This window comes from Scleropages formosus, chromosome 4 (genome assembly GCF_900964775.1).
Source record: "Scleropages formosus chromosome 4, fSclFor1.1, whole genome shotgun sequence".
NCBI lineage: Eukaryota > Metazoa > Chordata > Actinopteri > Osteoglossiformes > Osteoglossidae > Scleropages > Scleropages formosus.
The window spans coordinates 7,177,635-7,202,610 of NC_041809.1; the positions used below are offsets into that span (position 1 = coordinate 7,177,635).

Here is a 24,976-nt window from a genome sequence, read left to right on the forward strand (position 1 = left end):
TTATGTTATAGCAAGACAAAATTCAATGATATGAAATGTGACAGTTTGTCAATCACAGATACAAACAGGGATATCTCACAAAGACCTTGGAAGAGAATGTAACTATTTTTGGACTTGATATGAGACAGTAAATCACTGTAACATAAAGACTAAGGTTTTCTTCCCTCTTTTTAAGATTATTGTTATTAGTAGTGGTAGTAGTATTAATAAGGATGGATGGAAGGATGGATGGATGGATCAATTGACCAACAGTTATTTTTACTTGGTACATGTCACAGTTGCTCCAAAGAGCCATTCTGATTGGAAGGGCTGGAGGGTCAGTTTCTCACTGCTGTTTCGCAGTGAAAAGGCAACAAGGCACTAACCCCCCTGCAAGTGCAAAACGTTGTCCAGACGCAAAGTTATGGAAAAGTCGAAGCTCCGAAAGGCACTCCACCTCCTGCTGCTGCGCCAAAAAAATGTAATCATGAGAGGGCAGGTATTTGAAATTGCAAATGGAAGCAAGCGGATTTTTTTTTTTTTTCCTCGTACCCGGCCCCGACTCCCATGTGTTGAGAGCAGCAAATTGCCCATTTGCCCTTGCGTTTACGTACAGTGCCATAATGAAAAATCAAGCTCTGTGAAGAAAATCAGAGGGCAAGCAGTACACAAGATCCCTGGGATTTTCTGTGTCCATGTAACCCAAGGCAAAAGAGTTCAGTCAACATCTGCTCTGAGAGCCAGACCCACACAGCTAATCTGCATTGTTTATGCGGTTTCGCTGATTTTCTCACACTGATATTAATCCATATCAGTGGTATGCAGTGAGTCCTTAACTGTTAGCTGCGGGATCATAAGGGTAGCAAAAGCTTATTGCAGCCTCTTCTGCCCCATCCTGCCACTGAACAGATGCTCACAGTTTACCATTTATTGTAATTAATGTTGTGATGAGAACAGCAGGGCATGAGTCTTTTTCAAAAACATTGAATTACATACATTAATGTAAATACTTCAAGATCCCTGTAAAAATGTACTTTGAAATTTTGTGCATTTTCAGCACATGGTATTTCTTTTTTCCCTATTGATTTCTATTGTCTATTGTGGTACTTAAGCAAAAACAGAGCCTGTTTAATGACACTTAGAACAGCCTTATGTATTGCTTCCACATTAAGGCCTCCAACAATGATAAAATAAAAGCTTCCCTGATTACAGCCTATCCAATAATACACATTATAAAACTATTAGTTAATAAGTGGCCTGGCAGAAAACAATGTATGGTGGTCAGAAAACTGATCATTAAAACACAGGCTCAGAAAGAAAGAATTGTTTTGCAAAGCAGGGTGGCCCTCACAGCCTGTGTTTGTCGCAGAGAGCAATTATTTTTAATTCCATTTTTGAATTGTAGAGATCTTACTGCATGCTTGTATGGTCGTTATTATTATTATTATTATTATTATTATTATTATTATTATTATTATTGTTGTTGTTGTTACTTAGCTTGTATGCTTTTATCTGAAGGGTTATGGGATGGAATAAATTCATTGAGTCATTAGTATTTTTGTAGTAGAACTCAGGTTGAGTACCTAACTGTAGCGTAAAACAGCACAGCCCCTCCTTTCAATTGCAAGTCTATGTCCTTAACCACTACCCTCCTCACCACTGTGTTCTATTGATCAGTGTTTGCCAGAGCAGTCAGGATCACAGAGGTACCATGGTGCCTGACATCGTTTGCAGTGTTGTGTTTTTTGAAAATGGTAGCAGGACCAAGGCTCTATGTATAAGCACAAAACACAAAGAAATATAAACATTTTGTTATAGCAACAGAAGGTTCAAAGATATGAAATGTCACAATGACACACGCAAATAGAGATAGCTCACATATAGCTTGGAAAAATGGGAAAAGCTTGGAAGAGAATGGCATAAAAATGGTATGTTCACACTGGATATGACACAGTATATCACCAGCTAGATCACCAAACTCGGATGGATGGATAGATAGATAGATAGATAGATAGATAGATAGATAGATAGATAGATAGATAGATAATTATAACTCCAATTGTACCCAGTACACAATTCCATCTTTTACTTTTTTTTTTTAACTCCTGTTATTTTTGGCTCTTCCAGCCAACCTTTAACAATGAGTCAATGACAAAGGTATAAAGTTTGCTCCCCTTAAGCTACACATGTAAGCGGTAAACTGAGACAGCGCAAGATGCATACAAAGCATTCCCCCTTTACTCCAAGGAATAAACTATGAACCGCTCATGCATAAAATTAGTCTTCAAAGTTCCCTGGATATCATCTTGCCTCTTGTCTCCTTCTATATGTTTAAAATGACAACTCACTGGTAATCTACGTGGAGAATTAATGCGCCGCATCGTTCTGTGACGAGGAATAATTGAAGACTGAATGGTTGCAATGCAAACGTGACAAGTGTGTTCTTTACACACAGGTGTCCTGCTAACAAGTAGTAGGTATTCTTCAAACCGGGACAGACAGTATATTACATTTTCTCTGTTAAAGTAAATTAAGTCGCATTCGTTGTTGTTTTATGCTTGTTTTAACATGAAGCATATTGTCATCATCATCACTCAGACTGAATTACATCTGAGGATTTTGTAAGTCTTCATTTTTAATTAATAGATTACTATAGAGGTTATATGGAGGGGCGGGAGGGGTGCAGTGGCACAGCGGGTTTAGCCTGTGCCTACTCTCTGGTGGGCCTGGGGCTCAAGTCCCACTTGGGGTGCCTTGCGACGGACTGGTGTCCCATCCTGGGTGGTTCCCTCCGTGGGTCCCCTCCCCCTCCAGCCTTCCGCTGTGTGTTGCTGGGCTAGGCTCCGGTTTGTCGTGACCCCACTTGGGACAAGCGGCTTCAGACAGTGAGTGTTCGTGTGTGTGTGTGTGTGTGTGTGCATAGAGGTTATGGGCTCCAGGTGGGACACTGGGCTGCAATGGTGCCTCGCAGGTCCTGGGATGTATGTTTGAACATGGGTTTAAACATGGACTTGGGCATTGTGTGTCTGTGTGTGTGAGGCCTTTCCCTGTGATGGACTGGCATCCTGCCCAAGGGGTACCCTGCTTCACCCTCTATGCTCCCGGGATAAGCTCAAGACCATAATGAATGAATGAATGAATTGAAATCAATCAAGCAACTGATACAGAAGTAATAATTTACTTGTATTAACAAGACAAGTGCTTTTGCATGGTGAACTTGTTCATCCTGATTCAGTTCTTTCACCAGTTTGCTCCAACACACATAGCAGAGAGGGACATGCATGAATCTGAGTTTCAGTAAAAATCACATTTACATTTTGGTTTACCACCTGCTTGGTTCCTCAAGCACACCATTAAGCAAAAGAACAAAGTGCGGCGCTTGTCTAGGGGTAATGGTCGGCGCAGAAACACAGCCCACCGAGGGGGGCTGAGAACAGAAACTGCTATTTCGCTTTTCAATCATATCCATTTGAGCTCAGTGAGCTCATTTCATTGATCTTGTTGGGGATTATTTTCCTCTGTACTTCTGGGAGCTCCGGCTGTCCTTCTTTCATTATAAAGAGCTGTTGAGCGAGGAGTATTGTGATCGAGGCATTCTGACAGCAACCCACAATTGTTCTGCCCTGAGAGGTGTGATGTTTAACCAAGTTAAAGGTACCATGGTTTACCTCCTTTGGTTTGTGCAGCGTATCTCACATGGATTGTTAACGACCGCAAAGAAATAAATTACCTTTCTAGAGCAGAGCTCCAGTTGATCTTGCATCCATCAATACATGCCTTTAGAAACCATCGGCACCATAGGCTTCACATGGCAGGGTTCACTTTCAGCAGAATTTCCTTTGCTTTTACCCTGGTAATACAGTTTCACGCAATGCTATAGAGTGGGGCATTGTTGAACACAGAGTTACAGAAAGTCTAAAAAATACTTGCTACAGAAATATCCAAATTGGCTGTTTGGCAGCAAATCACACCTCACAAATTCATAGCGGCGATAGATATGGCAGAGAAATGGATGAGTCAGCAGTGACAAGCTGGCGAGGGGCACGCTGACAAATTGAACATAACTAGGCGAAACTGTAAGGTTTTACATTTAAATGATGAAAACGGGCGCATAATCCCGCTTCCTTTCAGCACCGGTCTCGGCGACTGGAACATGTTTTCTAAACAGCGATGCTGCTGTTGGGATAATCTTGGGAGAAGATGCGCAATTCATTTACATTTCAGAGGCCTCATCCAACAGATTATCTGTAACGTGCAATTACATGTGGCAACAGAGGAAAAGGAGTGCTGGTACGGACTATCAAAAGCTACAGTATATATTCAGTGTTGGAAAGTATCTACAAAAGGCATACAGAGCATAAATTTGCCAGGCCCTTATCTGCACTATAATTAAACTGCTGGAGCACAAAAACAATGGGCCATAGGTGTGTACTTACAGTGTAGGTCAAGTGTTTTCCTGAAGAGCCTAAACATTTGACAAACTAACATAATTGCTGCAAATCAATCATCTCTAATCGCTGGCACAGAAAAAAAAAGGCAATCAGTCTCTGCTGAGACCATAAAGGGAAAATTAATTTCAGCGCAGCCTCTGTCGCACTAAGTGCAACAATTTAAGATGTCCTTTCCAGCCATCATTTTGCTAACTCACCCAACAAATGCACCCATTTGTTGTCTGTGCTGCACTTTTGTTATGACGGCAAGCTGTAGCTTACCAAAATTCCATCGTTTTCAAAGAATCAATTTAAAAATATATACTTTTTTTTAGAAAAGGACTGTAAGACACAGCCGCAATCAGCTAACAAAAGTAATTTGTGGAGAGTTTCTTTTCGCAGCGGACAATTTATTGTAAGGGGCTAAAATGTCTTACTTATCGGACTCCAGAGAGGTGTAAAGCTGGAAAACATTTGCATTACAATTTACAGCCACTTTCCTGTCACTTGGCCCACGTTTGTCAAAAGTTCAGTCGTCACAGCATTTTGCTTTTTGACACGGCTGTCGTTTCGCTTTATTTGTGGAAGCAGCCATAGGTTTTGCTCCAAACAAATATGACCATAACACTCACACATCCATCATCCTCCGTCGGCACTCTCTGGTGAGCTGCAGGACTAAACTCAATTATTTCCTTGTCTTGTGCATATTTGTACAAAACAAATGTGTTGATTACTGATAATCCCAGGATGCTGTGGAGTACTGCAATAGCCACCTGTGAGAACAAGATTTCACAAAGCTCATTTCTTAATAAACATCTGTCTGTATGCCTGTCTGTCTGTCCATCCATCCAAAGGCACATGACTCATCACCACTGGTCTGAAAGACTTCAGAGGGTCAAAAAGTTTTTTTTTTTTTTTTTTTTTTTTTAACTCCGTGCCTAGATGCATCTGGGCTACATGCATTATAAGGGCACAAAAAATATTTTAGTATTGTTTGCTAACATGGTAAAGTTAGGAGTATGTTTGGTACTACATATCTTAGCAAAAGCAAACAATAGCAGAATAAATAGCATTTAATATAACTATGGTAATTCTGCTATAAATACATACAGTACATAGTAATATATACTGTACATAGTCAAATTTTTGCATAGTTCATTCAGTGTAAAAATGTCTGTTTCCTTGAGATCATTCTGAAAAATGTAGAACAAGGAAAAATAATAACTTTGCTTCAAAAGGAGAAAATCTGCAGGTTTCAGTGTTGACTGAGTGCATGAACAATTCAACACATTAGCTGTTCAGACGGACAAAAGCATGAAAGAAGGAATTACTAAACCCGATTCATAATTCATGATGAAAAAGGCTGCTAACCTTAATGTTTAAGATAAGCCACCAACAGAATTAAATGTTTCCCGTATTCACCGGGTCCTTCTTTCTTCTGAAAACAATTATAGTGATTTGTTTGCATCGACACACTGCAGGTACTCTACTGATATTACAAGTTTTATGACCCCCAAACTAAATTTCATCTCATTATGGCAATCTCTTTACGACTCTGTGAGCTGCTTTCATGTTGCTTCTTTCATACTTTTATTGAGAAGTGCTGCTGTTACCACAAAGCTCAAAATTGGAAAAATTATGAAAACGAGAAATGTGAAATCATATTAAACGAAAATGTAATTGATCACATGTTTCAATTACAATCATTCTGGTAAAGAGCTGCCTCAGAGGACAGGGAAAATAATAGAAACATTAAAGGACTTGAACCTTTACATGGCAAGAACACAACTGCAAAGGCAATCACAACAGGTGAGCAATAACAGGTGTTAAAATGAACTATCGGTATGTTCCAGATATAAATAATCTGACAATCAATTTGCACTGGTTTCTGAAGCAAAACAAGAGAACTGAGTTTCAAAGACACCAAACAGTTGGTGCTACAGCTCCAATCCATTCATCAATCCAAAAACAAATAAAACAAAAAAAAACTAATTTGTTAAGGAAAACAGCGTCAGAAATTATAATTGCATGTTTCATTTGAAGAAAACATTGCATCAGGAAAGAACAGCACTGAGTTGAAGTAGAAAGGGACAGAAAGACACTTTACGAGGTTTTAAAAACCAAACAAAAGTATCCACGGAATTTAATGAAAACTTCCATGACCCTGTCTGTAGAAAAACAGTACAGGGAGTTTCACAAAGCTGCTTGTATTTGCTTGTATTCAAGGCCAGTGAAGAAAAATGCAGAACCTGAATTAATGAGCACAGAACCTGGGCCCCTAAGCAGTGGAAAGGAGGACTAAGGTCTTTTGGGTCGTCTTTTAATCTTTCTCCAACATGCAGGCTTGTCTATGTTCGGAGAAAGCCAAAGTATGTTTTGAAAACAAGTTGTCTCTTGTCAACAATTAAATATGATGGTAGATCTCTTATGATATGACCAGTTTTATCTTTTTAGTTATCAAGTCTCACAATGTCCTGAAATACAACGATTGAGTTGTAAACTTCATGAACTTTTCAACTTGTGCATATGGTGTTGGCTAGGACCACTACCCTAACACAAACTTTGTTGATTTTGCTTTCATAAAATATTTAATTTTTTTTCAGAGAGATGATACAAACTCCTCCGGGAACATCGGAAATGAAAGGAATTAATGCTTATTTCTGGAAAGATCTGATTGCTTCAGCCGTGCAGTTCTCTACCTGAACAAAAGTTGAAGCCAATGATCCCAAACAAACTGCTAAGAACATTCTACAGGTTCAAGAGTGGTCAAACATGTGTCTTGGCTTCACGAGCCCCTAGATCTGGACTTCTTTGAACTGTCACAGGGAGTTGTATAGTCGACTTTAGAGGAAAAGAGCTGCAGGCTTTCCTTCCTGAAGAATCTCTCAATATCCTTGTACACAAAGTTCAGAACTTGCAGAAGACATTCTTTGGAGGACTGAAAATGTTCCAAAGCAAAGGTTGGCCCCACTGCACCCCTTCTAACTGTTATTTTCAAGTTCATTGCCAGGACCTCTACCTACAGTACTTACATTGATTATTATTTTTTTTTCCACTAATCCTTTGTGTTGTGCATTGTCAGAGGAGCATGTGAATTAAAATAAATTTCACCTTTCCCTAGGTTAGGATTCTCTGCATTATAACACGATGTCCCTACACCTCTATCAGACAGTATTATTTTCCATTCTTTTTGGTGTAGCAGTAACTCCAAGTAGTGGTCGCATTAAGTTGGCACTTGCAGCAAGAAGATGGAAAAGCAAATTTAATTACAATACACAGAAATAAGTTACACGGGGCTATTTCATCCCCCTCAGCAACCACAGAGATTGCTTCACTGCTGATGCAAACCCCCAGAAAGGTCTTAAGGAGAAAAAAAAAAAAATAAATGTTTATTCAGATAGTACAAATGGTAAAGTTAATGGAATATGACCAGAATGGTTAGATTCACAAACCCACCACGAGTGCAAGCCTTATGACCAGCCTGAAGAGAACAGGGAAAAACAAGAGAATGAAAAAGAATAAAAAGTACAACTGAAGACATAAAAGGGTTAGAGAAAGTGAAGTCTGTTTTTATTCTACACAACGAAGAACGTCGACTGCGCTGACCTCTCCATTCCCTCTAAGTCTGTGCTCTATGTAATACAATTTTTAGTTTATCTCTTTGCAGTGTCTCCTCGTGCTCTCTTTGTACAATTTTGCATGAAGTACATTGTATGCCTGAAAAAAATCATATTCAGGACATTGCTTTTTACTTTATAAATTCCCCACTTTCACATATATTACTATAAAACTTATCCTGCAGGTAGTAAAAATGAAATGGAAACAATATACTTCCATCCATGATCTCCTTAGAATAAAACATTACATTTTAAATGTTTAAGGTAAATAAATTTACTCTGCAAGCTACCCATCCACCCCTTTAAAATTTTTCATTTGTTCAAGGCAACTCAGTGTTACTTATGTTTTTTAACTTGGGATATTGATACTATTCAAATGCAGGGTAGGTACTCTGGTCACAGGTACTACAGCAAACATGAGTCTTTAGATTTTGAGGCAATTTGCCTAACCACAACATTGCTGTGTATATTTTAATGTGTCTTATGAAAAAGTTTTTGATATTTAATGCCCTTTCTTCTGAATCTAAATTTTACAATGTATCATACTAAAATAGTCTGCAACCCAGCATTTGGCAAGCAATTCTTGAAAATAGATGGATGGACTGAAATACACACACACACATTTTCAGAATCGCGTGTCCCATACAGGGTCACGGGGAACCGGAGCCTACCCGGCAACACAGGGCATAAGGCCTGAGGGGGAAGGGGACACACCCAGGACGGGATGCCAGTCCGTCGCAAGGTACCCCAAGCGGGACTCGAACCCCAGACCCACCGGAGAGCAGGACTGCGGTCCAACCCACTGCGCCACTGCGCCACCGCACCCCCTATTGGACTGAAATACTGTATATATAATGCGCATTTGTACATTGCATATCCATAATGGATTACGAGATGGGGCTGGTGAATACTGGTTACAGCAGCTGTCTTTGGACCCAAAGGCCACATATTTGAGTCTCACCTCTGGCTGTATTACCTTTGAGCAAGGTACTTACCCTAAATTGCTCCAGTAAAAACTACCCAGCTGTATAAATGGGTAAATAATCATAAATAGCTTAACATTGTAAGTCACTTTGGAGAAAAGTGAGAGCTAAAGAAATAAATGTAATGAGATGGAGAAAGAGACAGAAATACTGCTGTTCTTGTGGCATTTGAAGGTTGTATTGTGAATGTACTGTATGTTCCAATTAGGTGACATTTTCAATTCGGCAAACGCATAAGAAGTTGTGTAAAACAACTGGCATGCTTACTTTCTGCTGTCTGGTATTTCACAGCATGAAAGAAATGGCTTCATAACACACTGACTGGTACATCTTATAAACAAAAGACAAGGTCACCCTCACCAAATCAATCAAATCTCACACACAATATTGCAATACTGTTCAAAGGTATTACTTATTTCTTTTCGCACAGTTTCTATGTAGAAACTCAAAAATCCTTATTATGATACAGTCATAATTCATGACCTGCAATTAAAATATAAGGGCTTCTTCTATTAACATACTGTCAAAAATATTTAGATCAGGTGAATGGCAGAAATAGAAAAACTAAACACCTACTCATAACACTCACTATATAATTCAACAGCTATTTTTTCCAGTTATTAGCTATTTTTTTTTGGTTCTGACTATGTGATGGCTCATACATTGGACACACACTTTGCTATTTTAGAGCTTTTATCAGGGAAGTCCTGTACGTCTCTCAGCAGTATGACCACAAAGGAGTGAAGCTGACTTGGCCTGTGGTGGAGCTCACAGCACCTGGACAGGAGCTCCGAGATCCCAGCTATGTCATTTGTAATCATGCTCTACAGTACGCCCTTTAATGCAATATTTATGTTCAGCATCATTCTCTTGTTTTCATTCATTCCACTACAGTATGCTCCTGCTGTAAAAAAATATCCATCACACAGCTACTCCCACTGTGACCATGTACCTCAACCATTACAACTAGTCCCCTCTGCCATGTTAATAATTGACCACCTGTCTCACTCTTCAAAAAAAGAAAAAAAAAAAAAACATTTAAATGGTACTAAACACTGATATATTATTGATGACAAACTCTGAAAGTTTAAAGTGAAATAACAGCAACATAATTCTTGCATTGCAAAATGTTACAGCACATAAGTAAACATTCTGCACATAAACACCTAGAAAAAAAGCAGCAAGGAAGTAGACTTAGTATCGAGAAAAATGTCTAAGTCTGAATGTAAATCTTAGAATTGGAAATGAAATGCCCAAGAAGTTTTGCAGATTTCACGTATTACTTTGTATGAAAATACAGTATATAGGACTCTAACCACTGTAATGCTGTATGGGTTTCCTCCCATAATTCAAAGACATGCAGTTCAGGTGGATTGGTGACTCTGATATCACTCATTGTAGGTGTGTGTGTGTGAGAGGAACTGTGCTTCTCCGATATATAGATGACTGACTCATTGTAAGCAATGTATCAAGCATTTTAAATCACCTTGGGTGAATAAAGTATGTGCTGATATCACTACATAAAGTTCATTGGAAGTCGCTTTGGAGAACTAAAGTAAATGTGTTTTATGGGGGAAAAAAAGTTTTGGCTACAATGTTTATTTCTCAAATATACCACAAGGAAGTTGAAACATGGCAACAACAGTCTATCTAAATTTTATAATGTATTACACTAAAATAAACTGCAACCTTGCATTCAGCAAGACATTATTAATAATAGATGGATGGATTAAAACATAGTGAACAGTACATTTCGACACTGCATATGGGACTATGGGATGGACAAAGAGAAACAGAAACCAAAGACTTTGGAAAAAAGAAAAATCTGATATCTGTATCTTCTTTTCTAAAACAAAAAAAAAAAAAAAATACAAGGGAATTAATAAGTTTTTCAGTGCCCGAGATAATAGAAGGCTTTGACCATAACTAGCATCCAGCTGGAAATGGAGGATGCCAGTGTAGAAGTTTCAAGTAGCCTTTTCAGGGTTATATTGTTCGTTCATTTGAATAAAGTAAACTCAGACTAATTTTTACAGTGACATTCAAGGGTGATAAATTTACAATGAAGTCTGGTGAACTGGGCATTTATAATTAGGTTCTGTTGGATAGACTGCCCACTTGTCAACACTTAATGCTTAAGCCTGATGAAAATGACCAGTTTCGGCAGAAATTGTCAGAAATAAATTTACCTTAATGATTACTATGCAGGCAGCAAGCTCCTTTTGTTCTTTACAGATAATAACCTATACAAATATTGTCAAAGCAAGGATGGTTGAGAAATTTCCATGCAGGCCTAAAACAATTCGATTTTTGTGTGCAATCTTACAAGCAAGCAAAGAGAGCTCCTCTCCTCCTCTCCCAGAGACTCCATAAAGTGATGCTTAAGGCCCGTGGAAAGACAAACGACCGGTGTTAGGTCGGCCAAAAACCAAATAGGCCACCCCGTCAACTAGAACTGATACATGCTGGATCCCTGAATTGTTACTTAAGCTCACTTAAGCTAAATCTATAAATCAAACCGAAAGGTGTTCATCAAGCTGCCTGCTGCTGTAACAGCATTGTTTTCTACCCATATTTTATTTTTATCTTTTAAGGGTACCTTCTTAAGCTTTTTTTAATGTCCAAAGCACATCATAAACAGTCGGAGATTATTAGTCAATTTTGCTGTCATTCTTTGATCACTCGATCTTAATAAAGATATATAACTTTCGAGTAGGCATTTAATGTTGTTGTAATACTGATCATGTTTCAATGAAGATATTAAAGTTGTGGAAAAGTTTATTTTCCTCTATTCAGCATTTTACTTAGTATTTGCAGGGAGGACTGCCTAATTTTGACTTCTATTCCTCACTTTAGTGTCTTGGAGCACAAAGACATCCCAGAAGCGCTCCAGGGCATCTAAATAGTAAAAGGAACGATGTCGAACACGGTGGGATTGACGGGAAGCAGTTGGCATGGCTTAAGAAGGCAGACACGGCTGGTGCAGATGCGAGCGGGGATTTGCAGCCCTCTGAGGTGGGATTAAAATGAATGACGCGGTAATACAGAGGCCCTGTGCCGCTGTGTTTTACCAAGGGGAGGTCTGCACTCGGCAGCAGCAGATGCGACGCCCCGGTGCCCTTCCTTGCCCTCCCTCATAGTATCGCTTCACTCATTCTGCTGAGCATGGCTTCCCACCGCTGCTGATCCACGACGATGCTCATCCCCGAAAGGAATGGACACACCATCCGGGCCCAGAAACCTGCTGTGACTTACACCTCGCTCTCATCATGTGCTGTGCTGCAAAAAAGGAGGCTACAGGCTGTGCCAAACTATTCTGAAGCCTAATCTCTCCGATATTCAGTAAAAACAAACAAAAACGTAGACACACAATGACAAAATTATAGACACAAACAACCAAAAATACAGAGATAGATAGATAGATGATGGGACAAAGTGTTACTAATGAAGAAGAAACTATTCCCAGTTTCACTCCTGTGTATTTTCTTTCTTTCTTTAGGTTGAACTTTAACTAATTTCTTTTTTCCGCCTTACACTCCCAGGGATGTGGGACCCCGACACGGCAGTAATGTTCCATAGATGTTCCGCTCAGGTATCCAAGGTTGCTCCTCCTTGTCATATCTGACAGTTAATTAAAGCATTATAAGCAACAACACAGATGCAATTATCTGTATGACAGGCCGAGAGGAGCAATCATTGGCTGCTGGGGTTCATTAATAATCCGGTTCATTAAGGAGTTTTGTTGTTAGCGTGTACGCCTCTCACAAAGGCAAACTTACTGAGGTTTTTACGGTGGTCAGCAGCTGAGAAAAGGGCGCGCTGTCGCCACCTTGACAAATTGATTATTAAATTGATTTCAGCCCAGTGTATGTAAGGGACGCAGTAACTCGAACAATGTAGGAGAACACCAACCAGCGGATGGGGAGAGGGGCACGCAGGGTCTATGAGCACATTCATTAGATAGAAGGTCATTCCACCGTAATCTTCACTTGCATTAATATTTTGGACAGATTCTCACCTCTTTAAATTACCACTACAATTCATTTTACAGTGCTGTTACTTCCTAAACTTTTCTATTCTGCCCGATTTCACAAAACTCTGATTTGGAGCTCATTGCTGGTGTCAGACTATTGTTATATAACTAGTTTATTTGTCTGCTCATTTATTTATTTCGCTGTCGGCCTAACATACTAAAATACTCAGGATGTGTTTTAATGTTTGAAACAGAGCTTTCCACAAGGAAAATCTCAAACACCAAAAGTATTATTTTACCCAGTTATACTGATAATAACAAAATCCTACACCTGTGATCAAGACAGCAGAAACTGATACTGTTTGCATAGGTAACAGCATTAGTAATGTTATTAATAAGCAAAATATGTTATGCCTTTATCCATAGCAGTATAAACACATTTATATATTTACATAGCGATGTACCCCGGTTGGAGCGTGGAGGCGCAGTGGGTTGGACCGGGTCCTGCTCTCCAGTGGGTCTGGGGTTTGAGTCCCGCTTGGGGTGCCTTGTGGCAGACTGGCGTCCCGTCCTGGGTGTGTCCCCTCCCCCTCCGGCCTTACTCCCTGTGTTGCCGGGTAGGCTCCGGTTCCCCGCAACCCCATATGGGACAAGCAGTTCAGAAAATGTGTGTGTGTGTTTGTGTATGTGTGTGTGTGTGTGTGTACCCTGGTTTTACTCAGCCTAAGTTCCTTGATCGAGAGTTCTATATTTAGCTATACTATTTATAGCACAATAGGAAGCGTGGGAGGTGGATTCGAACCAGCAATCAATTTCCAAGTTCATGCCTGAAGCTTTTATGGTACGCTGCTATATATGTCAGCGTTTGAAATTAATATCCTTAGGCAACAATGCAGAAAGTTAATAGCAGGACTAATACCGAATTAAAAATATATAAAAAAATATATATGTATTGTGTCACTCCCAAAAATGCTTAGTCACTTCACTCCGAATAAATACAACTCACCACCAACAGAAGTTGAATATGCTACCTTGAATATGCTAATATGACTGTCATTTTGACATACAATATAAATTCTTTCATGCAAACACCTGTTTAATGTCTCTTAAAACCTGAAGTCTCATTTTACTCTCCATGCTGGGAAAATCAAGGAATTTGAATTCTTTGGAGACCCAACAGAGCTTATGCAAAGCAACCCTTCAGCTCGTGAATAGATGCAGAAATGTCACACCACTGTGTGTGACGCATAGCTTCATAAAAGTAAGCTGTGTCACTGTGTATTTCAATACAGTTCATTCGTTGTGCGCCGTCATGCCTTTTTTGATGCAAATCATTTTCTGTGTTTTTATTTGTGTAAAGTGTTGTGCTCCGGCAAACTACAAAAGGCACGGACTCTTTTTCGGATGTTTTTGTGCTTCTCCGTTACAGTGTATTAATGACAGATTGAGTCCTTTAAATACCCGAACTGTCGCGAGACCCACGTTTCATCAGTGGTTTGCTTTAGGGTTCAGAGTGCCTGGAGCTGGAGAGTGAGAAGTGGAGGTATCAGTGCATCAGTGTATGACACACAGACACACACTCACACACACAATGTGTCACTCTGCAAAGTGCAGCTTTGAGAAGACAACAGTGTTACTGCGAATGTGAAAACTGCGGATACACAGACCAAGCCGTGCTGAGCCCATGGAGGAAGAGGATGTAGTTTGACAACTCCCCACTTCTGGGTTTCCATAAATCACTGTATCATTTTGAGATTGAGGGTGGCCTCTTTTTTGGCTTCAGCATCAAATGTAGCTTAGTTGTACCATCAACTCTGCTTACATACTATAAATTACTTCTTTGAAATATTCTCTTCATTTCATATCCATTTTTTTTTTCATTTTAATTTCCTTATTATTTACGGTACAAGTTTTAGTAGAAATTCTCAAAGATGTAGGAGACTTGAATATTGACCTGCTTCACTCTTATCTACAGGTAATCCCATCTAAGCATAGCGAAAGTGTACTCAAACTTTTGAATGGTGCACACACGAAATGAGTTTCAAGGTGTGTGAAATGCCGAATGCCAGTGTTTGGCATTGATGCTGGTCCCTGTTCACACAGTTCTGATTCAGAGCTGTATTCACACCTCTCCCTCTTTGCAGTGAAATCCTTTTCATCCGATCTAACACATAGGATTTGTATCATAATTTCGTTTGGATTGAACTGATCTGAGTGATGATTGATAGGTCAAAGAACTGAATATTCACAAGGCTGAAAAAGGTATTGGAGCTCATTCATTGTAGAGAAGTTAATGAACCCTGGGACACATGATACACAACCTAAAGAATTGGAGGTTATAATATATATCGTATTTCATTGAGAGCCTGCAGTGAGTATTCTTTCTATTTTGTTATAAATTGCCTATGTGCTTTTAATTCCCATTTCAAACATGAAGAGCAGCCAGCTTGCATAATCTTTTTGCATGTCTTCATTGTTCCTTGTGTCTCCATTTTAAATAACTGTTAAGGATAGGTTTAGAGTGACCATAATAGTTATATTCAAATAACTATGATGCATACAGTATATTCCAAAAGGCAGTATGTGACCCTATAGTTACTCTTCTATTGCTGGAACCAGACCTGTTAAGAAGGGCTCCATATTTTGTTGACCCATTACACACACACACTCTCTGAAACCGCTTGTCCCACAGCAAGCCAGAGTTGAACTCAGCAAGACAGGGCACAAGGCTGGAGGGGGAGGGGACACACCCAGGATAGGACGCCAGTCCATCACAAGGCACCCCAAGCAGGACTCGAACCCCAGCCCCCCCAGAGAGCAGGACTCGGCCAAGCCCGCTGCGCCACTGCGCCCACCATGAAAATACGTAAGCATGAAAGATACTTTTTAAAGATACTAACTAATATACTTTTAAAAGTGTAGCTCTGTGCTTCCTATTGGAGCTGTAGATCCAATGATGGGAATATTTAGGACCCGCAACATGGTCCTTTGATTTTCAGCCCAAGTTGAAAGTAGGGAAACTCATAGTTGGACATGCTCACCATATCGATGGGGCTTCAGTGCCGCTGATCTCCAGGAAATCGTATCTGTCCTCGAGCTGGAAGTCAGTGAACACCAATGCTATGGTGTCCCCTGGCTCAGCCAGGATGCTCCATGTGCACTCTGCATTGTTCTCGTACTCTGAGGGGAAGTGGGGACTTGTGATGGTCCCAGTTGTCCCTCTCAGGGTGCCGCCACAGGCCCCTTCCGCTAAAGCAAAAGAAGAAAAAAAAAAGACATCAGGCCATAAATGAATTTGAAACCCAAAAAACAGTTGCCCTGAATTTCCAGGCCAAAGGATCCACAACTCATCTACAAGTTAACATTACATTACATAACTGATCATCTGTGTTTGACAGCAAAGAGCCACAATTCCAAGTTGCATGTCATCATGAGGGGAGGAAACCACTGAACTGTCTGTGTTACATATTAAGTTGCTGAGTTATTGACAGGAACTATTAGCGTAAAACCCAGAGCTAGAGGCTCCTGATAACGGTGTTGCAAAATAATAATAGTGGCTGCATCCTTCTGTCTTACAGTGTCACTTGGGAGTGGTGATAGGGCAGATATTAATGTCAAAATTTCCAGTGCACTAGAAGACTCGTTCAGGAAAGAAAAAGGACACAAGATGTTCAAACTGCCCATCACCCACATAAATTAATCAATGACTTCAGTAATAATGCCATGCTGTATAAATGGTAAGTAAAGACATCAGATTAATGACAGTATAATAAAATATTTCTGACAAGATGTTGTTATATGTACAAACAACATGCCTGTCAATTATAACCATTATTTTTAGTTAAATATCTAGGGCTCTCGTTTTGCTTGATATGATGTTAGTGTTCCAGATGGAAAAGAATTGAAAGAGAACCCAAGACAAGATGTGTCAAAATCTAATTTCTGGGGGGGAAAAGTAAGTTTAAGATGAAAGCATAATAAACCCAGTACTGAGTATGTAGAAAGTTTTATTTATTTATTTTTTTATTTATTTATATGCTGTAAGTTCTAAATCCTCAGAGATCAGGCTAGTTGCTCAAACCTAGAAATGACCCCAGAGATTATGCTACAAATGTAATCTGCGGGTTTATGCAGCTATCTGGGATTTAAGTGACAAAACCGAACAGATGACAGCGGGACTGTCAGATTCGGTCTGCGGTTCACAGGGCAGCTTTGCTACATTTTATTTTTTTACTTAACATCAGTAAAGGCATTACACGTCACACTGTTTAATATACCTCTGTGCTTTTTCATCATTAGAATCGCAGCATTTTCGATTGTCCCCCAACACCTATTGCATTGCTCTTCTCTAAAGAGCTCCACAATCAATTACATTTATACTATTACAGGGCCTTGTTGGTGCTAAGATTATATGCAATTTGCTCACTTTATCACCTCATTCTCTCTGTTTATTAGCTCATTCTAATGAGATATGCTTAAACAATGATAAATATAGGTGTTTATGATTCCAAGCTCATATCAGCAAAACGTGAATACCGAAGCATACAGCGTCGGAAGAACACCGGAATGTTTCTGATGAAGGGCCTATGTGATTCCATGGTAATGCAGTACAACTCAATTACCAGAGATAAAAAGGAATTAACACTTACTGCAAATTCGTCATGCTCGCCATTAATTTGCTACGAGCTTGGTACACCTCACAGAGCCTATACTCAAAACAAGCAAAGGTTAAAACCAGACTGTAACAATGATTTAGAACAAAGCCCAGATGGGCCTTGCATGTGCTGCTACGCAATGTGAGGGCATCTATTTTCTTGTCATAAATTTATTGCAGGCAATTGTTATGGTTTACGGAAACATAATTCATACTTATAGACCAGTTGGTTTGGATCGTGGTACTTGTAATGTTTTATTTCCAATCACAGGCATGGCATTAACGATACCGTTTTATTTATTTGTTTGTCTCTTTTGGTTGGGGAGGGGTAGTAAGTACAGTAAATAAACTGTCTATTGTTCAATCTCTAGTATTGTCTACTTTCTTTTCACCCATTTACATTGCTATTAAAAATTTTAGTGATGCTTTTGAGCAGGGGGTGTAATGCTACATTTATACAACCCGGTAATTTTGGGAAGCGACTGCAGATAAGTGCCCGGCCCAACACACAATAGCACTTTCCCCTTTTGGGATTTGAAACATCAACAGTTTTGTATTGAGTCCACTTCCTTAACCACAACTTCTCCTGCTATTGCTTTTATCTTTGACCAAGCTGCCAGCCCCTTTGCAGCCTCTTGGAGCACCTCTGTGGCCCCTAGGGATGTCCCCAGGGTGCGAGGTTCCCTTTGGTGCTCCTTGACAGCCAGGAACATGGGAGTGCAGGATTATTGTGACAGTTTTCCATTATCCGAGAGCCTCTTTCAGACACTCCTTGAACCCCCACGCCCCCTGGGTCCACAGAGAGAACAAGTGGAATGGAACGATGAGCCGCAGTCATCGCTTCGACCACCAGATTAAACGTACTTTGGCAGAGCATTGAGAAGCATCCGCCATTCTGCACAGAAGAGCAATGAACTCTGGGAAGTTTCGGGCTTCTACAGCGTAACATGGGCTACTCAAATGCCACAGGATCAACTGCTTTACTTTAGCACCTTTAGCAGGACTCATACTTAATAAATATTACTGTTTGTATGATGTGCATTTACATTTGTTCCTTTAATCATTTAGCGCTTGTATCCAAGGAGACAAACCACATAGTGAAAACAAAAGTGAATCTGATAACAGAATAATGGATGCTGAAATATCTTGTCCAATAACCACTTTTGCCACCATCACCTGTGTACAGGATTGATATGAAATAGAAAAGTGACATAAAAACAATAGGATAAAAATCCCTGTTAGGAAATTTACACACAGCAGCTATATATGACACATAATAACACAGTGCACAGTTACAACAGCAACATAATTAGTAACAGATTGAATAAGAAAAATCAACATTTAAAACTTACAGTTATACTAGAACAATATGTAGACCAATAATTAGACTAAAGCAATGTAAGTACTTAAGGTACCAAATACACTACATAATTCACATTTGTACCATACAGGTGTTATGTTTGTTGTTACATCCTGCTGTTTTGCGATGTAATTTTGCCATTTCTCTCTTTGAGAACAGCAAAACCTATTAATTATTGCACCCCCCACCATCACCTTTTAATGTAACTGACCTGATCCCACTTGTAGTCACCTGCAGCACAGCAGTGTCTTGTGAATACACACTGTGTAAGTAAAATATGAGGACTGCATTGTACTACTGCTCAGCTGCTGCACCTTCGCAGCTGTCGACTTGTCACGGCAACTTTTTCATCCTTACATAAGCAACGAGGAAAGGAAGCTTCTGTAATTGTCAATTGTTTCTATTTTACTCCTTCCATCTAGGGCAATTCTGTTCTTTTTATAGAGCATGTACCTTTACTTCAGAAACACACAGCCTGCAAGGAAATTCACTGATGAGCTGATTCCTCTTCCATTTCACTCTGATAAATTCCCATTACAGAACCCAAGAGCTCTATTGTTGGTTGAGCAGTGATAGCTTTTAGCATTATAACATATATAATTACAAAACACATCAAGCATGTATCTCATTTATACAATGAATTAAAACCTAATTAAATCCTCGTCACCAAGAACAAAAACCTATATTAACTCTGTGCTGAAATTATTAAAAATATTTTGTTCCGCGCTGTTTCTTGAAAGCAGAATGCCAGAAGGGGCACAACCTTCATTGGAAGGTTTTCCCTTCCTTTCTGCACCTTCCCAGTGTCTATTTTATTTATTTATTTATTTATTTATTTGTGTGAACCTTTTTTTTTTTTTTTTAATCCTGTAACAGAAATTAAAGAGGGAATTTCAAAACTCACATTCATTAGAAACTAAAGTTCACAGGTGTTCATTCTGGGAGATTTTTTTTTTTTTTTCCTCTGTAAGATATGCTTACAAATTCATGCATTTTGAGTGCACTTGCATATAATACCTGAATAACTTGTAGCATGTTTTGTTCTGGATAGTCTGTGATATGAGTTTTCATGATTTTGCATTTTAAAGGGGGGGGGGGGGGGGGGGCAGCTGGCTGGGTAATGGTGACTGATGCTGCCTTTGAATCCAACGGTTGCAGGTTTTAATCTCACCTTTGGCCCTGAGCAAGGTACTTACCCTAAATTTCTCTAATAAAAATTACCCAGCTGTACAAATGGGTAAATACTTGCAAGTAGTAACATGGTAAGTCACTTCGGAGAAAAGTGTCAGATAAATGAAATGGCAATGTTACTAAAAGATTTTCTGATTTCCAGATAGTATTACTTGAGATCAACTTTGATAATATGTTACAAGAAATTATTATTTAAACACTTTTTAGGCATTTCATCAAATAAATGAGTGTTAAACAAAGAACACATTATCAGCAAACTTCTTATCACTAAATATTTTCAGTTGTTCATTATAGCTTGTTTATTTTTTCAGGATTCCTGGCATATTACTGGAAACTGAAGACCTTTACAGAGGCTGAGAAACTGTTTATTCATAATAAAGAAAATGAAATCACGTTTAAGTTTCAGTCAAATTCTGTGCAATTCTAATACATATTAAAGTTATGAAACGAAAGGGACGAAACAAAATAAATGACCTCCAAAATGTAATTTTCTTTAAAAAAAAAAAAAATCCCAGTAATTGCCTTGGTGCTTTTCTATAGTGGGATTGAGTGCTCAATGGTTCTTTCTCCTGTTTCCCAACCTCTTCATTAAAAATTGAAAAAAATTCTGAATATGCTAATTGACTTCTTTTACCCTGGGTCCAGTAAGTGCAGGAGAGTCAGGGGTTGAGTAATGCCACCAAAGTATCGCTTGTACCATTGAAGTTATTAAATCCAATAAATGAAGCCATTTCCTGACATCAAATAAAGGCTTTAGGAATCTCTGCTTGAACTTTATACAATGTTAAAAGTCATTAAAAAGTCTGTTATACATGGCATTCCTAATTAATTAATTTAAGACACTTTAAATGCAGATTTAAAAAAAAAAAAAAAAAAAACTGGGTTTATAGAAATAAACTATGGTTAAAGTTAAGGAATTTTATGGGTAAAATATACATTTTAAAGCCAAAATGCTCAGCCTACCCACCTTATGTATCAACAAACTGCATGACTGGATTGAGCAGTTTCAAATCTGTGTCAAAAAGTTTGTAAAAAACTATTTTCATCAATATGTATGATTTGTTTAAAAATATATAACAAAGTACTTAGCTAACAGCTGTCCCTTGTATTTTATTTATTTATTTATATGCATTTTTTTATGTTCTTATTTATTTTTTACAAAATGAAAAAAAAAAAAAAAGTGTTTCGCAGTCCCCGTAAACAAAGTTTCTTCTTACCTCTGCAAAACGGGGCAGGGAAATCCCAGGATGCTCCGGTCCCCGGGCTCACGATACACGTGAGCACTGCATGGCCCTCGAGCACGTATCCCGTGACACAACTGTAGCGGATCTTGTCACCAATGTTGTACCGTGACCCATGGATGACCCCTTTTGGTATCAACCCTGGATTCCCACATGTGTGGCTGGGAAGAACTGTGAGAAAGAAAAGGGGGGGAGGACATAAATTTAAATTCATTACAGTATATGATGATCCATGATCTACAATAGGATTATTATTATTATTATTATTATTATTATTATTGTGTTGTGGATGAAGTGATAACAGTACTAACAAGAGAATTTCATGTTCAGCTGTTTTAAAAAGGTAAACCCTTGCTACACTTATATTTTGCATTAGTAACATTTTTGGGGCAGCAGGTGGCGTAGTGGTTGCTCTAACTACTGATATGAGTCAAAAGGCCTGGATTGAAATCCCCACTTCTTTTGTCGGGTCCTCATGCAATGTATTTGCCCAGAACTGCCACAGTAAAATTACCCAGCTGGATAAATGAGTAAACAATTACACAAGTTGCTTAGGAGAAAAGTGTCAGATAAATTATTAAGTAATTACATACCAAGGTCCACTAGTCCAGATCATTTAGGGAAATTAATCTAAAGCATCATTCAGTAACTAAATGACATTTGTACAGTTTTTTTTCCCTCTTTCTCATGTCCTTTTATGTTTTACACCAAGTTTAAAAAAAAAACAAAAAAACAACACATTGTCATTTCACTTGTCAATACTTCATAACTGTTTAGGATCATATTGTATAAATAGTATGTAAACAGTTCCTCAGTCTTACCATTTTATAATAGCTGGAAAATTTGTCCAAGACAGATTTAAATGTTACTGTTGCGTGCAATGATTTTCTAGTATATACACCGAGGTATTTTTCCAGTATCAATTGAGGGTTAGTACCTTGACATGGGAACCATAGCAGAACAAAGAAGGAAAATTAAGGACCTTCGGAGTGCAACGTATCAACATTAACCACTATACTACCTGCTGATGTCGGTACAATAAAATAATACAAACAAAACCTTTGGCAAACCCAATTAAAAAATGCTTGGAAATAAGTGTGATGTGTGAAGTCCTTAAAGAAAATTCACCTCATCAGGCAACATGGACACCAAGCCAGAACTTTCAAAATTTAAAGCAAATCACTAGTCATCTCGTAAAAATAACAAGATTTGTTCTTGAATGAACGTGTCAAGAATATGTCTTGGAGGAGCACCCAACTGAGACTATGTATCTGGCAGTGTAAGTCACCTTGGAGAATAAGGTGTGTGGGCTGATAACACTACATAGAGTTCACTGGAAGTTGCTTTGGAAAAAAGTGTCTGCTAAATAAAGAAATGTAAATGTAAATGCTCATTTATCTTGCTGCTATATTCGGCATGTGGCCAAGAAATGTTTAGCATTCTAGGATAAGCATTGGCACCATGGACCTCTACTAGTGATGTATTTTATTATTTTCTTGAACATTGTCTATACTTACATTATCACTGAGAGACACTGTACCCAGGGTCTGCACGCAGTACCTTCTTTGGGGTGTAAACAGGTGGGGCATCTAAGTAACCAATGGGTAACGTGGTTTTTTACATAGATGCGCCAACTACAGGACACAGCTGCAACGTTTCAGCTTTGAGCAAAATCCGAAAGAAAGCCACGAAGAGAGATTCAAGTAATTTTGTACCAGGACTGATTTTACATTTTCGACAGACACATACCAAACACTCAGGTCCTAGGGGGGTCGTGTCAAAGCACATCGGTATATCCTGTCAGCCTAGACACAACTGTGTCTAAGGCAATGTTAACCTGAGGCCAAATCAGTTTGGAACAATTCCTGACACAGAAAAAATGAATAAAATAAAATCAGCAAAAGGCACTTGATTCACTGATATATGTGTATATGTTGCACGCTTCTTGGAAGCACATTTTCTTTATGAATAATACAATACGGGAATAGATGGTGTGATGAAAAGCAACACCATTGCTGTTGCGGTCCTGTTGACATTTATTGCGCCATTTTTTGCAGGCATTAAGCAAATATAAAACCCAGCATGAAATATTCAGAACACGAGAACAGCGAGGGTGACGTATTCGCGCAGGAGGCGGACCATATCCTGGCCTTTCGGCTTCCAGAAGTCACAGTTGCTGTGTGCTGTACACTGTGGGTGCTGTAGAAGCATCGAGGAATTTTGATTTTGGTTGGTATACTACAAAGAATGATTCCGTAGCTGTGACATCATCTTTCATATCTGGGGAAAAAAGTGTCATTTTCTGGGCACCCAGAGGTGACTACATCTGTGCAGATTACAGCTTCTGTGTGCTGAATAGCCTATTGTGTTTCTTTTTTATGTATGGTGGGGGAAAATGGTTTTTGAGAGAAAAAAAAAGACTGTGGCATGGGTTGGGTTTGAAGGACTTTCATTTTCTTTTGTCTGGATCCAATTCTCTCCACCCCACCCATCCCACTAGACAGCGAAACCCACTCAGTGAGAGAGAGTGCTGAACCCAGTCATATTGGCACGGAGCGACTCTAGAGAAGGTGTGAAAAGAATCACTGTTGACAGGTGTCTATGGAGGTAGCCGGAGAAGGGGATCAAAATATAGGTTACTGTGGGGGGCGGGAGAGGGTAGCCTTCTTCCACTACAGGAGGCCTAGAGACCCCCAGGCATGAGTGGAGAAGCACCGCATCCATCCAATTAAAGCAGCCGGTGAGACACAGATTCTCCAGAACTCAGTCTGGGCTGAGCTTGCAGGCTTCAAATAAGTGAACCTTCTGTAGCACTTGCACTGGTGCAAATTCAAAAGCCCAGCACACCTGTGTGGGTTACATTTTAAAAAAAAAAAAAAAAGTGCAGGATTGGAGTTTGAAAGTGCCCACAGCCTAGTAGAAAATAACACATTTCATCAGTGGAACCTTGCATCATCAAACAAATGCGGAGAGGACGGACCATATTTATTGGTGGGCTTTAAAGGAGAGGTAGAGCACACCTATGGCAACTGACCTCAGGGTGCCGCAATTAAGTTTGGGCATTACTTTTCGCTGGAAAAGAGTCTTGTCCAAACCGCATGGTAAACTTTTACAGGAAAGGTCTCTCAAAGCAATCAATAGTGTACTGCCTTCTGTCAGCCTAGAGCACTTTGGGTTTCAGGAGGTAAACCGGCTTCAGCAAAGATCTTGTATTGGGGGGAAAAAATCTTGCTACGGTTTAGCATTTTTATTACACTGATACGGTCGGCATTCTGTATCTTTCAATTTTTCCTAGGAAAACAATGGGATAATAGAGGTGTGTGTTAGTTGATAGCAAACAAAACTGGCAACACTGGTCTGCTGTAATTGTGCCTTTAACACAACAGCTGATGCAGAGATATAGGTTCGCCTCTATTAAAAGTGATAGTCCTACCTTATCAAGTCATCGCCCTTTCAGCCTTCCACCTATCACCAGCAACCCTTCTGCAAATGCCTTGGGTAACAAAGCAACTCTGTGTGAAGTCATTTACAAGCTTAGTTTGTGCAGA

At 39.3% G+C, this 24,976-nt stretch overlaps 1 protein-coding gene across 1 annotated transcript in view; it reads right to left on the bottom strand.

Annotated features, from left to right (window-relative positions):
- LOC108932684 (CUB and sushi domain-containing protein 1) overlaps window positions 1-24,976 on the bottom strand; it is a 389,881-nt gene that overhangs the window by 143,471 nt on the left and 221,434 nt on the right. Inside the window, exons 4-5 of the mRNA XM_029251436.1 lie at window positions 21,405-21,599; window positions 16,024-16,231 (exon numbers count right to left, since the gene is read on the bottom strand). Coding sequence (XP_029107269.1) covers window positions 16,024-16,231; window positions 21,405-21,599 — 403 coding nt within the window. The remainder of the gene's footprint in view (window positions 1-16,023; window positions 16,232-21,404; window positions 21,600-24,976) is intronic.